The following is a 17,600-nucleotide window of genomic DNA, read 5'->3' on the forward strand; positions in this document are numbered from 1 at the left end:
TATAGACCCTTATATTATACACTGTGCTTTATAACGTATAGAGACGAGAGACCCTTATATTATACACTGTCCTTTATAACGTATAGAGACCCTTATATTATACACTGTACTTTATAACGTATAGAGACCCTTATATTATACACTGTCCTTTATAACGTATAGAGACCTTTATATTATACACTGTGCTTTATAACGTATAGACCCTTATATTATACTGTCCTTTATAACGTATAGAGACCCTTATATTATACACTGTCCTTTATAACGTATAGAGACCTTTATATTATACACTGTGCTTTATAACGTATAGACCCTTATATTATACACTGTCCTTTATAACGTATAGTACAGGGACGTCCTCCTACGAGCGGTTACATCACAGACACGAGCGCCTGAGGACAGCGCCGCCCAGAGCCTGACTCCTCCCACCCATGTGACAGATCACATGACTGTGACGCCATCGAAGGTCCTGGGGCAGTGTGCGGCGTCCTGTGCTGGGTTTTCAGTCTGAGTACATCGAGCTGTGTGCGCAGTGAGAGGACGCAGGTATTATATGTGCTCAGTCGTCATACCGTGTACAGCGGACGTCCTATCCATTCACATGTCCTCGCGTCACAGGCCTTAAGGAGTTAATAAATACGTTACATATGAGTTCACCTTTCTGGATGCTTATTTTTGCAGAATTTAAAGAGCGTCATTTCGCGGCGAGGATGCGTAAAATCGCGGCAAAAAGTGCTGTTTTTATCGGTTCGCGCCAAAAAAAACAACCCTTTTGACGACTACGTGTGAACCCAGCATCACTATCTTCTCCTAAATCTGTAACCCCCTTCGGTATATTACTGCTTCAACATTGAATAATAGATTTGTCGTTCAGGAATTTGGGAAAGCTGGGTGATAAACCCTGTATGTCTTTTAACGGCAGTCATAGTTATCCAAAAACTTTGAAATCGTTAGTTACTAAATGTTCCGTACGTGCAGGTGTAACCGTGGTCTCCGCTCCCTCCAAGCTGCGGGAGACTCCAAAAACCTTAGCTACGAAGGAGCTCTGCAGGTGGTTATCTTGCGGCTGCCAAGTATCAACACCCAACCCTGGCATGGAGAGCGGGTGGCACCGGCAGGTCCTCACTGCAGTGAGCTTATCAGGGCCGCCGCTTAGCAGATGGCAGGGCAATCATTTCACAGCCCCCGCCACAAATCTAGTCAGACATCACGGGAAGAATAGAATAGAGCTGCATTCAGCAAGGACACGTGGGGGGCAGCAAACCTGGTACAAAGAAAAGAGGATGAGTTACCCCTAGCAAACCATCAATTCCCTACTTTTATTTCTCAAAAGGCCTTTGAAAAATGGCTGGTGGAATCTGGTTGCTATGGGCAACTGCTCTACTTTTCCCTGGTGCCAATTTAATAAATCCCCCGTTTGTGTTTGGTATGGATGTATTAACCCCTTATTCACAAGGATATGCCTTTCTGATTGGTGGTGGTCTGAGTGTCAGGACCCCAGTGATCCTGAATATAATTGACCGCAGCCTCTGCATCCCCTTCAATTTCAGGATCAGTGGCAGTGGAACCCGCAACTGATCAGAAAGTCATAGCATATCCTAGGGATATACAATCACCTTTTATACTGTAACCCTTTAATTACGCCTATTTTGGCCCTTGAAGGAGTTTTCCAAGGAGATAAAATTGATGGCCTATCCTCAGGATCGGCATCAATATCTGGTCTGGGGGTCGTTGAAGTGAGAAATCTAATACTGTGAACTGCTGCATTAAGGCCCTGTTCACACAGAGTTTTTTTTGATGAGTTTTTTGACGCGGAAACCGTGCCGCAAAACTCCTCAAGAACCGCCCGAAAATGCCTCCCATTGATTTCAATGGGAGTTGGACGAGTTTTTTACCGCGAGTATAAAAAACGTGTTGCGGTAAAAAGTGTCATGACCCATCTTGAGGCGGCTTCCGCCTCCAAAACCCCATTTCAATCAGTCAGAAAGAGGAAAAAAACGCCTCGACGAGTGTTTTGACGAGTATTTGTCAAACCACGGGGAAAAAAAATGTCTGGAGCAGTTTTTGCAGGAGGAATTTACCTCCTGCAGAAAACTCAGTGCCGCAGCCTCTTCAAAATATCTGATGGGGGGGGGGGGGGTAAAGAGGGTCAGACCCCCACAGATCAGATACTTAGACAGATCAGATATTGATGGCATATACTGAGAATAGGCCACCAATTTTCTCTCTTCCAAAAACCCTTTTGATGACCAAGAAATGTTTTCCATTTTTTCATAGTCGCTTTCAAAGAGCCATAACTTTTATTTTTCCATTATTATTTTTTTTCTGTATAACTTGTATTTTTTTAATGGCACCGTTTTACCATAAATATAATTTAATGATTAACTTTTTTGGTTGGGGATGGAAAAAGAGCATCAATTCCATCATTGGATTTTGCGGTTTCAATTTACACCATTCACCTTGCATCATTAATAACGTGTTACCTTTATTCTATGGGCCAGTGTGATTACGACAATACCAAATATGTACAGGTTTTTTTTGTTTTACTACTTTTGCACAACAAAAACATTTTTAGGCCAGGGTCACACACCGTTTTGATGCAATTTTTGTGGCAGTTTTTGGCTCCGTTTCAAAGGAAGGAAAGGTATAAAGAAAAGACTTCTGTGTTTGGCTTAAAAATTTTAGTCAAAAACGGCATCAAAACTCCTGATCCTGGCCTTAACCCCTTCCCTCTTTGGCCACTTTTGACCTTCCTGACAGAGCCTCATTTTTCAAATCTGACATGTTTCACTTTAAGGCCCTGTTCACACAGAGGTTTTTTTGCCACGGAAACAGCGGCAAAAAAAACTCCGAAATTGACTCCCATTGATGTCAAAGGGAGGTGGAGGCGTTTTTTTTTTACCGCAAGCAGAAAAAAATTCTTGCGGTAAAAATAATTTTTTGTATCTTTTTAAACAAATCCAATAAAGGTTACTTTTTAGATTAAGGGCTTATTCAGACAAACGTATAATACTTCCGTGTTACGCGCGTGATTTTCACGCGCGTCGCACGGACCTATGTTAGTCAATGGGGCCGTTCAGGCTGTCCGTGATTTTCATGCAGCGTGTGTCCGCTGCGTAAAACTCACGACATGTCCTATATTTGTGCGTTTTTCGCTCATCACGCACCCATTGAAGTCAATGGGTGCGTGAAAACCGCGCACGGCACACGGACGCACTTCCGTGTGCCGCGCGTGATGCATGCTACAGTAGTCAAAGCTATGAATGAAAACAGAAAAGCACCACGTGCTTTTCTGTTTACAAACATACAGAGTGTCATAATGATGGCGGCTGCGCGAAAATCACGCAGCCACGCATCATATGCTGATGACACACAGAGCTTTTATGGACCTTTTGCGCACGCAAAACGCAGGGTTTTTTGCGCGTGCAAAACGCACAAGCTCGTGTGAATCTGGCCTTAGGGTCACGTCCTGCCACTATTGTATATTATTTCGCCCAGCAGGCCAATCAGCTAAGTGAACACTACTACAATCACTTAATAGGTACAATTAAAAAGAAGCGACATGCCCTATCTTGAGGCGTTTTCCATCCTCAAAAACCCCATTGATATTAATGGGAGACTTATTTTTGCCACGTTTTTTGCTGCGTTTCTCGGCAAAAAAACACTTGCGGTTGTTCCATCTTTATGTTGGAGAGAGAGCTTTAAAAAAAAAGCGGCAAAAATTGGGTCAAAAAACACGTGTGGTGAAAAACCACTTAAAAAAAATAGAACTGATTTTTCCAGGCAGAATTTTCTGCCTGCAGAAAACTCTGTGTGAATATACCCTAAGTGGTAATAACTTCAGAATTCTTTCACCTATCCATGTGATTCTGAGACTGTTTTCTCGACTTTATGTTTTCATAGTTTTTCGAACATTCTTTTATTTTTCTATGACATCACAAGGCTTAGCTTTAGCTGCAATTTCTCACGTTTTCAAGAAAATGTCAGAAGGCTATTTTTGCAGGGGCCAGTTCAGTTGTGAAGTGGCTTTGAGGGCCTTATATATTAGAAATCCCCAATAAGTCACCCCATTTTAAAACTTCACCTCTGAAAGTATTCAAAACAGCATTTAGAAAATGTCTTAACCCTTTAGACGTTTCACAGGAATTAAAGCAATGTAGAGGTGAAATTTACAAATGTCATTTTTTTTTTTGCCGAAATTCATTTTAAATCCATTTATTTTGTAACACAGAAGGTTTTACCAGAGAATCGTAACTCCATATTTATTGCCCAGGTTCTGCAGTTTTAGGAAGCACAGGCCTCAGAAGTAAAGGAGCACCTAGTGGATTTTGGGGACTTCTTTTTATTATAATATATTTTAGGCACCATGTCAGGTTTGAAGGGCTCTTGCGGTGCCAAAACTGTGGAAACCCCCAAAAGTTGACCCGATTTTGGAAACTACAGCCCTCAAGGAAATTATCTAGAGGTATAGTGAGCATTTTGACCCAACAAGTTTATTGCAGAAATTATTGGAAATAGGCCGTAAAAATATAGGTTTAGCTAATTTTTTTTTTCATTTCCACAAGGACTAAAGGAGAAAAAGCACCACATCATTTGTAAAGCAATTTCTCCCTAGTAAAACGATACCACACATGTGGTAATAAATGGCTGTTTGGACACACGGCAGGGCTTAGAAGGGAAAGAGCGCTATTTGGCTTTTGGAGATCACATTTAGCAGGAATGGTTTGCGGAGGCCATGTCTGATTTGCAAAGCCCCTGAGGGGACAAAACAATGAAAACGCCCAAAAAGTGACTCCATTTAGGAAACTACACCCCTTGAGGAATTAATCTAGGGGTGTAGTAAGCATTTTGACCCAACAGGTGTTTCACAGATTTTATTAGGATTGTGCAGTGAAAATAAAAACAATCCCTTTTCTTCAATAAGACGTAGCTTTAGCTCAAAATTTTTCATTTTCTCAACAAATAAAAGAAAAAAAAGAACCCCAGCATTTGTAAAGCAACTTCTCCAGAGTACGGCAATACCCAATATGTGATGATAAACTGCTGTTTGGGCACACGGCAGGGCTCAGAAGAGAAGGAGCGCCAATTGGCTTTTGGAGTGTAGATTTTGCAGGATCGGTTTCTGGTCGCTATGTCGCATTTGCAAAGCCCTTGTGAGACCAAAACAGTGGAAACAACCCCTCAAGGTATTCACCTAGGGGTGTAGTGAGCATGTTAAAGAGGCTCTGTCACCAGATTTTGCAACCCCTATCTGCTATTGCAGCAGATAGGCGCTGCAATGTAGATTACAGTAACGTTTTTATTTTAAAAAAACGAGCATTTTTGGCCAAGTTATGACCATTTTTGTAGTTATGCAAATGAGGCTTGCAAAAGTACAACTGGGCGTGTTGAAAAGTAAAAGTACAAGTGGGCGTGTATTATGTGCGTACATCGGGGCGTTTTTAATACTTTTACTAGCTGGGCGCTCTGAAGAGAAGTAACATCCTCTTCTCTTCAGAACGCCCAGCTTGTGACAGTGCAGATCTGTGACGTCACTCACAGGTCCTGCATCGTGACGGCCACATCGGCACCAGAGGCTACAGTTGATTCTGCAGCAGCATCAGCGTTTGCAGGTAAGTCAATCTTACCTGCAAACGCTGATGCTGCTGCAGAATCAACTGTAGCCTCTGCTGCCGATGTGGCCGTCACGATGCAGGACCTGTGAGTGACGTCACAGATCTGCACTGTCACAAGCTGGGCGTTCTGAAGAGAAGAGGATGTTACTTCTCTTCACAGCGCCCAGCTAGTGAAAGTATTAAAAACGCCCCGATGTACGCACCTAATACACGCCCACTTGGACTTTTACTTTTAAACACACCCACTTGGACTTTTGCAAGCCTCATTTGCATAATTTAAAAAATGGTCATAACTTGGCCAAAAATGCTCGTTTTTTAAAAATAAAAACGTTACTGTAATCTACATTGCAGCGCCTATCTGCTGCAATAGCAGATAGGGGTTGCAAAATCTGGTGACAGAGCCTCTTTAACCCCGCAGGTTTTTTTCAGAAATTAGTGCACACTCGATGTTGCAGAGTGAAAATTCGCATTTTTTCCATAGATATGCCAATATGTGGTGCCCAGCTTGTGCCACCATAACAAGACAGTTCTCTAATTATGATGCTGTGTTTCCCGGTTTTAGAAGCACCCTACATGTGGCCCTAATCTTTTGCCTGGACATTTGACAAGGCTCAGGAGTGAAAGAGTACCATGTAAAATTGTGGCCTAATTTGGCGATTTACAAAGTATTGGTTCACAATTGCAGAGCTCTGATGTGAAATAATAATAGAAACCCCTGAGAAGTGACCCGATTTTGGGAACTGCACCCCTCAAGGCATTTATTAAGGGGTGTAGTGAGCATTTTCACCTTTCCATAAATGATTGTGCTGCGAATGGATTTTGCTGGGAAGTGTTGTCCTGGTATAATACGGGTACCCTCGCTTCTAGCAGATATGTTTGGGCGAGATCTCCCCTTCCTGGTTCCCTAATTTTAGGACCTTTTATAATTCGCCTCCTGAAGCAGAAGAAATGCTCCCCCCGGGCTGCACAACTGCATATTTTTTATTTCCTTACTTATTGGAGCCTTAACTAATTTTATTTTTTCATAGACGTAGTGGTATGGGGGCTGTTTGTTTTTTTGCGGGACGAGCTGTAGTTATTATTGGTACCATTTTGGGGTACATGCGACCTTTTGATCACTTTTCATCCTATTTTTTGGGAGGCCAGGTGACCAAAAAAACGCAATTCTGGCATAGTTTTTTTAGTTGTTTTTTTATACAGCGTTCACCATGCGTTATAAACTACATGTTAACTTTATTCTGCGGGTCAGTACGATTCCAGCGATACCTAATTTATAGCACTTTTTTATGTTTTACAACTTTTTGCACAATAAAATTACTTTTTGTAAAAAGAATGTATTTTTTTCTGTCACCCAAGTTGTGATAACCATAACTTTTTAATTTTTTCGTCGACGGAGCTATATGAGGGCTTGTTTTTTGCGAAACATTTTTTGGGTACATGCGACTTTTTGATTACTTTTTATTCCAATATTTGTAGGGCAAAGTGACCAAAAATTCTGGTATAGTTTTTTACGCTGCTTGAGCGGGCTATACCAAATATGTATGGATTATTATTTTTGGGGAATAATAAAGGACCTGATAAGGGAAAAAGGGTGATTCTGTTTGATTTTATTACTTGAAACATTTATTATATGTTTTAAAACTTTTTTTCACTTTTTCTTACACTTATGTTATACTTTTTTTTACACGTTTTCAATTACCACTAGGGGACTGTCTGATTTTATTTCCCAGTACATTCTACAACCTATGTAGTGCAATGTATTAGTACTGTCAGTCATTCACTGACAGCAAGCCGATTAGGCTTCCCCTCTCGGCGGGGCCTAATCTTCCGTAATGGCAGAGCAGGAGGCCGTTGTTAGGTCTCCTGTTGCCATAGCAGCAGTCGGCAGCACTGATTGCATGACAGGGCTGCCGTTGTGCTAGCAACCTCTAAGATGCATCGATCGCTTTCGATCGCTCCATCTAAGGGGTTAATGGCAGGAATTGGAGCTAGCTCCGGTTCCTGCTGTTACAGGTGGTTGTCAGCTGTAATATACAGCTGACATCAACCGCTAATGACGCCGGCTCAGCTCCTGAGCTAGCGCCATCTTGCCGTCGGCTACGGAAGCCTTTCAGGCCCCGCCTCCGGGCGGGGCCTGGAACGTTTCCATGCTAGGCAGACCGGGAGGCCAGTATTAGGCCTCCGGTGGCCATTGCAGCCACTGGAACCCCTGCAATATCATTGTTGGGGTGCCGATGAGCTGCAAACAACTTAAATGCAGCAATTGCTTTTGACTGCTGCATTTAAGGGGTTAATGGCGGGGATCGAAGCTCATTTCCGTCACCGCCATTACAGTCGGATGTCAGCTGTAATACACCGCTGACATCCGGGGATGATGGCATCGGCTCAGCTTCTGAGTCGGTGCCATGCATTTGTCGTATGGATACGGCAAATTGCGGGAAGCACTAGCTTTCCATGACGTATCTATACGTCAAATGTCGGGAAGGGGTTAAACAAAGATGGTTTATATTTGCATCGCCACAATCCAAGAGCCATAATTGTTTATTTTTCCGCCAATGTAGCCATGGACTTGTTCTTTTGTGAGATGTAGTTTTTATTGTTACCATTTTGGGGGACATGGACCGTGGGGGGTGGAAAACCTTTATAGTTTAAATAATATGTTAACTTTATTGCTCTGGTCATTACTATTGGGGTGTTACCATATAACTGTACTTTTATTTTTTACACTTCCAAAGTGAAACCACTTTTTATGGAATTTTATTTATTGTGTACCTTTTCGTTTTAATAAAATTTATTTCATATTAACAATTTAGTCCCTCTAGTAGACGTCACTGGGATCTGCTGATCGCTTCTATAATACTTTGGTATGCTCAGTATACCAAAGCATTACTGTCATTGTAAGGCCCAGTTTACACGGAAACCGCCTCGGATTCAGCATCAATAAACGTCCGAAATCGCCCCTTATTGATTTTAATGGGAGGCAGAGGCAATTTTTTACGAGCGGCTTTTAGTCGCTCGCTGGGAAAAAAGCGGCATGTCCATTCTTGCTGCGTTTCCGCCTCTGACTTCCCATTGAAATCAATGGGAAGCAGAAAAAACCCGAGGCACTATCATCAATGGCCGTGGCAAAAAACGCAGCGAAAACCATGGCAAAAAAAGCTCAGGCAGGTCAAAATCTGCCTCAAAATTCCTGAAGGAATTTGGAGTCAGATTTTTCTTCCTGCAAAATGCTCTGTGTGAACTAGGCCTAAGATTCTCAGTCAAGATTATACAGCCATTTCAGGTCTGGGGGCCTTTGTTAGGCCCCCAGTTGCAATGGCAACCCATCGGCGGTTCGCAATTGCATTCGCCGGCCACTGACGGTTGACAAAGTGAGCACCCTCTGTAAACCACTTTGATACCGCGGTCAGTAAAGGGTAAATGGCCAGGATTGGAGGTAGTTCCGATCCCGACGTTTAGAGCAGGAGCTCGGCCGTCATTAGACAGGTGAAAAACGTTTCCTCCCGCGATGGGACATTCTGGGGAATAGTGACCGCTCTAAAAAGACGTATTGGTGGTCACTAAGGGGTTCAGGGCGCAGCGATTTAATACAATTTTTTATCACCGCATTCGAAGAGCCATAACTGTTTAATTCTTTTGTTGATGTCGCTGTAGGAGAGCTTGTTTTTTTGCAGAAAGTGTTATAATTTATAATGTCACCATTATGGGGTACATATAATGTACTAAATAACTATTCTAAAATTATTTTGCAGGCAATGGAATAAAAACAGCAGTTCCGTCATTGTTTCTTGGGGTTTGTTTTTACGCTGTTCGCTGTGCGTCATAAATTGTTAACTTTACAAGTGATTTACAAGTGATTTTTTTCATGTTTTACTACTGTTGCGCAATAAAAACGTTCACCATGTAGTGTAGTATAAATAATCTTATTTTACTGGTCGCATGTTTTTTTTAAAGGATATGCAAATCTTTGAAAAAAAATTCTCAATTTAAAATTGTTTGGTGCAACTTTATAATTACTTTTTATTACATATTTTTTACTTTTTTCAGATATAGCTGCTTTGTATCCTGGATAAACAGCGCCTCTATCTTGCGTTGAAACCTGAATCCGTTAGGTCGGCGGGACTGACGTGTTCATTGACAGCGGGTCCAGCGTGTCTCTGATTTGCAGGATCCACCTTTTCTTGATCACATCTAAGTGAAAGCAGGTCCTGCGCGTCTGACATGCAGGATCCACCTGTTATCGATCATATCTAAGTTATGAACTTAGATGTGATTGATAACAGGTGGATCCTGCATGTCAGAGACACACTGTACCCGCTGTCAGTGCCGCTGACCTGATGGATTCAGGTCTCGGCACAAGTTACAGCTGCTCTGAATACAGGATACAAAGCAGCTGTATCTCAAAAAGTAAAAATAATTTTTAATAAGCAGTAATTACAAAGTTGCACCAAACACACTGATAAACTGTTTAAATAAATAAATTAAAGGTGTACATAGCCTTTAACCCCTTCCCGTCGTACAGAACTTTCAGATTTTAATTTTCGTTTTTTTCTCCCCACCTTCCAAAAGCCATAACTTTTTTAATTTTTCCGTCCATATAGTCCTATGAGGGCTTGATTTTTGCGGGACGAGTTGTAGGTTTTCGTAGCGCCATTTATTGTGGCATTCAATGTACTAGGAAACGGGAAAAAATATTTGTGGGGTAGAAAATAAACACAAAACGATTCCTCCATATGTTTTTTGTGCTTTGTTTTTACGGAATTCACTGTGTAATTAAAACAATATATTAACTTCATTCTGCGGGTCAATACGATTACGGCGATACCAAATAAATATATATATATATATATATATATATATATATATATATATATATAGTTTTTTTTCTATATTTTACTACTTTTACAAGTAAAAAACGAAGTGTAAGAAATTTAATTTATTTTGTGTCGCCAAATTCTGAGAGCCATAACTTTTTTATTTTTACGCCGATTAAGTGGTATGAGGGCTATTTTTTTGCGGGATAAGCTGTAGTTTTTAGTGATACCATTTTGGGGTACATGCAACGTTTTGATCACTTTTTATTCCATTTTTTCTGGGAGATGAGGTGACCAAAAAAATTGCGATTCTGGCGTTTACAATTTGTTTGTTTTTTACGGCGTACACCGTGCGGGTTAAATAATGATATATTGTAATAGTTCAGACTTTTACGGATGTGGCAATACCAATTATGTTTGTTTCTTTAATTTTTTACTAAGCTCCAGGGGGGAAATGGGAAAACGGGGGTTTTTTGAACTTTTAATATTTTTATTTATTTTTTACATAAAAAAACAACTTTATTTTACAAATTGTAACTTTTTTTTTTATTAGTCCCCCAAGGAGACTTCAACAAATCAGCGATCTTTGGATCGCTTGCAGGAAATACTGCAATACTAATGTATTGCAGTATATAGTGTTTCTGACAGGCTTCTATTAAGCCATGCCAGACGAGCACAAAGATGGCGGACCTGGGGGCCTTCATTAGGCCCCCAGGCAGCCATAGCAACCATCGCTACCACGCGATTGCTTTGCGGGGGGCACGATGAGCTGCTAGAGGGAGTCGCCTCCCTCTTTGTAACGACTTAAATGCCGCGGTCGCTATTGACCGCAACATTTAATGGGTTAAACGAGCGGGATCGCGCTTGAGCGCAATCCTGTTCGTTACTGTGAAGTGTCAGCTGTAACGTACAGCCGACACCCGCATCGTATGGAGTGGGTTCACGCCGTGAGCCCGTTCCATACTTCTCCTACCCGGCTATGACGTATGGATACGTCAAATGTCGGGAAGGGGTTAAAGAGATTAGCTGCTTTATAGAAACATTTCTTAAAAGGCCATAAACTGTTAAAGCATTTATGGCATATCTACTGGATGTGCCATAAATGTTTGATTATTTACCTGCGGACCTGACCGCAGGTAAATAATCAATGGAGAGGTGGTCTCGCGTGTCTGTGACTCTCCATTGATTCTTATGGGAGTTATGAAAATATCCGAGCTACTACAATGCATTGCAGGGCCTAGAAGGAATATGGCCATAGCAGGCCTAGGTGTCTTTGTTAGGCCCATGGCTGCAATGACAACCCATCGGCACCCCACAATCATGCCAATAGGGTGACAGAGATTTTATATACATCTAAGGCCTTATTCACACGAACGTGTGTTTTTTGCGCATGGCAGTTCTATTACGGCTCATTTTTGTACTGGCCATGTGAATGAGCTCTAACTATTCAGAATTTTGTCTCTGAGCAGATCTGTATGCTTATTTTGGGCCTGTTCACATCAGCGTTTGGGGTTCCGTTCAACCTTTCCGTCAGAGGGACAAATGAAGGTAAAGTCGAATGGAAACAATCACTCCATTTGCATTACTATTGATTTCAATGGTAATGCTTCTTTTTCAGTTTGTTTTCTGTTCCGTAAAGTTTCCGTGAAAAAAACAAAAACTTTACAAATCGGAAACAAACTGAAACTGAAGCATTACCATTGAAATCAATGGTAATGCAAACGGAAGCGTGGTTTCCGTTCAGCTTTTCAATTCATCTGTTCCTCTGACGGAAAGGTTGAATTGAATGGAACAGAACACGAACGCTGATGTGAACAGGGCCTTACATAACCACGTCCATGTATGCGATATGAAAAGATACTATACAATCTTACAATAAGAAATACAACATCTCCTTCTAGACTCGAGGTTGCATTTAAACCACGAAAAACCTTGTAATTGTAGCAGAATTTCTGACATGGTCGGAAATTTTCTTACAGTCGCATGGTCACTTGCATCTTTTTCCCCTAGATAGTAATCGAGATTTTCCTGTTCTAGATACCATGTAGCTTAGGACATAGCGGGCTCTACGTGAACTTCCCATTTAACTGGCGAACATATGATTTTCTTTGAATTTGCTTTGCTAGGAATGGACAATATCCAGCTAATGTGTGTAATGTGCTTACGAATTACAACCAGTGTCTCATTTTGACAGGTATTTTTTATTCATATTCACTGAAATTACATCTTCTCTAATGGCTTGTCTGGATCCATCAATGGTCTTGTCCTTAAACTGCTTTCTACATAATGTTACTTTCTCCACACGTGCTTTATGTGGGTAAAGTCAATTAGAACTTTTATCTAAATGAGTTTTGTTAACACTGGAGATAGCGTCATACCAATATCACAAAAACATTGCTGAGTCAGTGGGGGGCTGTCCTGGTAAAAATCACAAGTGCTGGATACGTCTCTGTTCACACTAGCGGCATGGCTTCTGTTATAAACTCATGACCACTGTGTTGGATCTTTTTTCCCAATGTATCAAAACAGATACTGACGCACTCTATTGGCTTTAATGGGGTACTTCTGGGCTCTTGTATTTTTGATGGCAATAATATTATTTCAGACTGCTTTATTCTTGACATAGAAAATACCGGAAACCCCGAATGAACCCTGTAGTGTAAGTATGATCAGAAGCTACTATCGACCATTTTTTTGTATTGACTTAAGGTAAAAAGCCCCATTAATAATAATTTGCTATTGTTTTTGTAGGGAAATTGTGTAAGCTTTTATATCATAAACGTTGCCAGCCGCCCGTGCTTTTTACCCCTTTTTATTTGTTTTCTTGAAGCTGATTCCATGTTCCTCTTGTCCACAGAGATGAAGCTGAGTAAAGCGCAGTATGATGAGATTGCTCTATTCATTACGACGCTGAAGCCCACAAGGCAATGCATGAAGAAGCTGAAGGAGAGATTCCCATGGTAAGTGAGGCTTATGCTCTCTATTAATTGAAGCAATAAAACCAAAACCAGTTTCTGGAGATTCAGGCCTCATTTGTTTATTGTATTCTTTTTTTTTTCTTCTTTATAACGCACCAACATATTCTGTAGTGTTTTACAGAGCTTTTCACCCCTCACATCCATCCCTGCTCACAACCCAAATTCCAATTGTACATACCAATCAGTATGTTCAGGAACCTATACTGTAAATTGCTCCTTGTTCCCCTTCATGTTATTTCCCAGTTGTTGGTAGCTGCAGCACCCAAGTCAGAAGTAACTTGGCAACAAAGTCATAACCATGTGACTGGCACTTGGCTTCTGGGTCAGAACCAGATGACTGGCACTGGGCTTCTGGGTCAGAGCCATATGGTTGGCACTTGGCTCCTGAGCTAGAACCATATGACTGGCACTTGACTCCTGGGTCAGAACCATATGATAGGCTCCTGGGTTAAGATCAGATAGCAAACACAACAGTTCATCCAGCGCTTTCCAACTTGACTCTGCACCAGTACAATAAACCTACCTTTTTTCCATAGACAAATTTTCTAATTGATTGTTTCATTCATTTGTCTATTAATTGGTTGGAAATCTAGTAAAAGGGGTTTCCTTTGACACTGATGGCCTCTCCTTGTTTGCCAGATACAGCACCATATATTTTGTAGCGACTGTGCCTGGTACTGCAGATCTCTGTAACTAAGTTCGATTCAAGAAAATGGGCTGAACTGCAAAATCAGGCACTGCCAAATGACGGGCGCTGTGCCCGGTAAACAATGAAGGGGACGCTGACTGACTGGAGTGATATACTGTAGTGTTTTCATATTTTGGCTCAGTATCACCTGTGATCCCTGATCCAAAGTATAAACTAGTGGAGAAAGACTGTATGAATCATTATTACAGAGATTCAATGCAGCTATAAACGCACCCCTTTATAATGGCCCATGTCCTAACTGATGCACTACACTGCTCAGCATGCTGGGACCGTGCTGCACGTAGAGAAGTAAGCAAATAATTATTACCCATTCTTGGCTCCCAGCACCAGCAAAACCTCAGCCAGCAAACACTATAGCACTGCACTGATATTTATGCTGTCAGCCCCCAATACAACGATGAATGGGTTTCTACATCAGAAAAACAAAGGCATTGGATAACTATTTGTATATTGGTACGTGTGTTTTACGCTGCTTGTTTTGGGGGAAGGTTCCCTTTAAATGTAATTGAATTATTTTTACGATTTGCTCATTTTTGTAGTTGCATTTACTGTCTTTCAAATAAACATATTACTGTCACGCGGCATGCCCATAGTAAGTATTTTCATTTGACTGCTACGTAAGCAAAGGAAAAATACCATTTAGTTATTTAGTGTTGCCACAGTTGTAGCAGAAGGGTTAACAGTGATCCTTTTGGATTGTGTTATTATACAAATTGCACCCAATGGCTAGTGATTTTGTGGAGGTAACCACTCGCTGGCAGTGCCCAGACGCCATGAAACCGATGGGTTATGTGCTCAGTAATAATCTCCGAGTTACAGTGTGAAACTCTTCTCTGTTCTGCTGCCAGGAAAATGTTGGCAAAGGCTGAGCTTGTGTTTGCTCATCCAGAGTATTTGAAGAGGAAGCTAATATCATGTAGCATTAGCTTGCACTTCAGGGTCCATTTAGCTAAGCTGGCAAACGGGCCAAGCCTATACCAGTAACTAAAAGGTACATGAGGGAGTCAGTGTGGTTTTCCTGGCATACCGTGCTGCTTGGTTGTAATTATCAAATTGGGAGCTATTCACTCAGCTAACAGTCTTTGGGATTCACATTGGAGTGTGATATGAAGGGAGGAGAGACTACATCCTCCCGCTTTATGTGTGTGCTAATTATTTCACTAACTAAATATAATTGCAATAGTAAAAGTATAATATATTAACGCTCATCCTGCTGACCGTAAATTCCTAATCCGTTTTTAGATTTTGCCATTTTTCGGACATTTCTTTGCAGTGGAATCGCCAGAAAGCCGCAACAAATCAAACATTCTTATGTTCTATGGGGGCTTCAGCTGTTTCCCCCTTTTTGAAATAATGGTGTTAGATGCCTATGTAATTGTTTCCCAAAGAGAGATATGGCGAGAAGAAACGTAATTCTACAGTTATGACTTTCTGTATTGGGATATAAGTTATATGGACATAATATTTCTCTGTTCTGACAATGTATCCTGATCTCTAACTGATGTTACTGTGTAACATAATAATAATCTTTATTTATATAGTGCCAACATGTTCCGCGGCACTTTACAATTCAGGGGGTACATTGTACAGACAATATCAGACATGGATCCTGCTCGCAAGAGCTTACAATCTATGAGAAAATAAGGGAGACACAAAATGTAAAAGTGCTTGTTAAGTACAATGGTCCTGCCATCTTTTATGCATATGGGATAGTACAAATAAGACCTGATTCACACGAACGTGTTAAACGTCCCACGGACCTATGTAATTCAATGTGGCCGTTGACACAGCCGTTGTTTCGACGGACAGTGTGAAGGGTCCGTGGGAAAATAGGACATGTCCTATCTCATCACGCATCCCTCCATAGACTCTCAACTATGGTGGATGCGTGACATCGCGTCCCGCAGCGCTGAGCACGGATGCACCTCGGACGTGAAAAACTGGAGTTTTTCACTTCCGAGATGCGCAGCGTTCGTGTGAATCAGGCCTAAAGCTACATGAGCCGGTCACCAGCCAGTGTCTGTGTATGGCAGACATGAAGTGTATTAGGATGTTAGGTGTGTGTGGGGATACTGCTGAATGAGGGGGTCAAGTTCTCATGACTAATGTAAAAGGGGACCATGGAAAGTAGTCAGATTAGGAAATGTTATAGGCCGGTCTAAATAGATGTGTTTTCAGGGCATGTTTAAAACCGCATGCTCGGGATTTATCTGATTGTCTTGGGTAGCGCATTCCAGAGGACGGGTGCAGCATGAGAAAAATCTTGGAGATGGGAGTGGCAGGTTCGGATTATGGAGGATGATAATCTAAGGTCGTTGGCAGAACATAGAGCGCGAGTAGGGTGGTAGACAGAGATGAGGGAGGAGATGTAAGGAGGTGCAGCACTGTGGAGAGCTTTGTGGGTGAGAGTAATAAGTTTGAATTTAATTCTGAATGGTATGGGCAACCAGTGCAGTGACTGGCAGAGGGTAACATGGCCCTTAGAAAGGATGTTTCAGCAGATGGACCTCTTTACACTAAAAAAGGGAGCTGGTATGCACCATAAGAAGGCACACTGTATTTGAAAGGGAGTCTGTCAACATTATGCTGATTGAGTGTCCGAGAAGTGCCGTGTAGCTGCATGCTTGGCACTTTAGTATGTTAGGTGGCACAAATGCGACCACATGGTTGAGTTAGATATTTAAAGACTATGTAAACCTTTTGAAAACAATTTTTTTTTTTTTTTCATAAGTCAGTGTGCTTTGTGCAACTTTCTAATTTCTTTTTATTAAAAACTATTTTTACTCTTTGAGCTACAGTTGCTTTATATCCTGTTTATAGAGCAGCTGCATCTAGTGCTGAAACCTGTATCCGTCAGGTCAGTGGCACTGACGAGGTTCAGTGTCAGCGGGTCCTGAGTTTCTCTGACATGCAGGATCCACCTGTTATCAAAAATGTGATTGATTACTTAGATGTGATTGACTACTTAGATGTAATTGATTACTTAGATGTGATAGATTAACCGGAGACACACAGCACCCGCTGTCACTAAACCAGTCAGTGCCGCTGACCTGACGGATACAGGTTTCAGCACAAGATACATGCTTCGTTCACATCTGCGTCAGGGCTCCGTTCCGACGTTCTGTCGGAGCTTTCCGTCGGAACGGAGCCCTGACTGACACAAACGGAAACCATAGGTTTCCGTTTGCATCACCATTGATTTCAATGGTGACGTATCCGGTGACAATGGTTTCCGTTTGTCTTCGTTGTGCAAGGGACACAAGGGTTTGTTGTGCAAACGACGGAAGCCTTGCACAACAGAGACAAACCGAAACCATTGGCACCGGATCTGTCACCATTGAAATGGTTTCCGTTTGTGTCAGTCAGTCGGAACGGAGCCCTGACACAGATATGAACGAAGCCTAATCTTTAATAAAAGTAATTAGAAACTTGCACCAAACATACTGTAACACATTTTTATTTAAAAAAAACAAAAACAACTTTT

At 41.5% G+C, this 17,600-nt stretch overlaps 1 protein-coding gene across 8 annotated transcripts in view; it reads left to right on the forward strand.

Annotated features, from left to right (window-relative positions):
- Positions 1-363: 363 nt before the first annotated feature.
- Positions 364-17,600, forward strand: part of CDIN1 (CDAN1 interacting nuclease 1) — a 412,283-nt gene continuing 395,046 nt past the window's right edge. For 3 of the 8 annotated variants that reach the window (XM_075844816.1, XM_075844819.1, XM_075844821.1), the window contains exons 1-2: positions 364-546; positions 13,287-13,389. In XM_075844816.1, coding sequence (XP_075700931.1) covers positions 13,289-13,389 — 101 coding nt within the window. In that variant the 5' untranslated portion in view covers positions 364-546; positions 13,287-13,288. Of the gene's footprint in view, positions 547-736; positions 832-13,286; positions 13,390-17,600 lie in introns of those variants that run through there. The other 5 variants (XM_075844817.1, XM_075844822.1, XM_075844823.1 and 2 more) reach the window with 4 other exon arrangements.

Source organism: Rhinoderma darwinii, chromosome 12, assembly GCF_050947455.1.
Source record: "Rhinoderma darwinii isolate aRhiDar2 chromosome 12, aRhiDar2.hap1, whole genome shotgun sequence".
NCBI classification, from domain to species: Eukaryota; Metazoa; Chordata; class Amphibia; order Anura; family Rhinodermatidae; genus Rhinoderma; species Rhinoderma darwinii.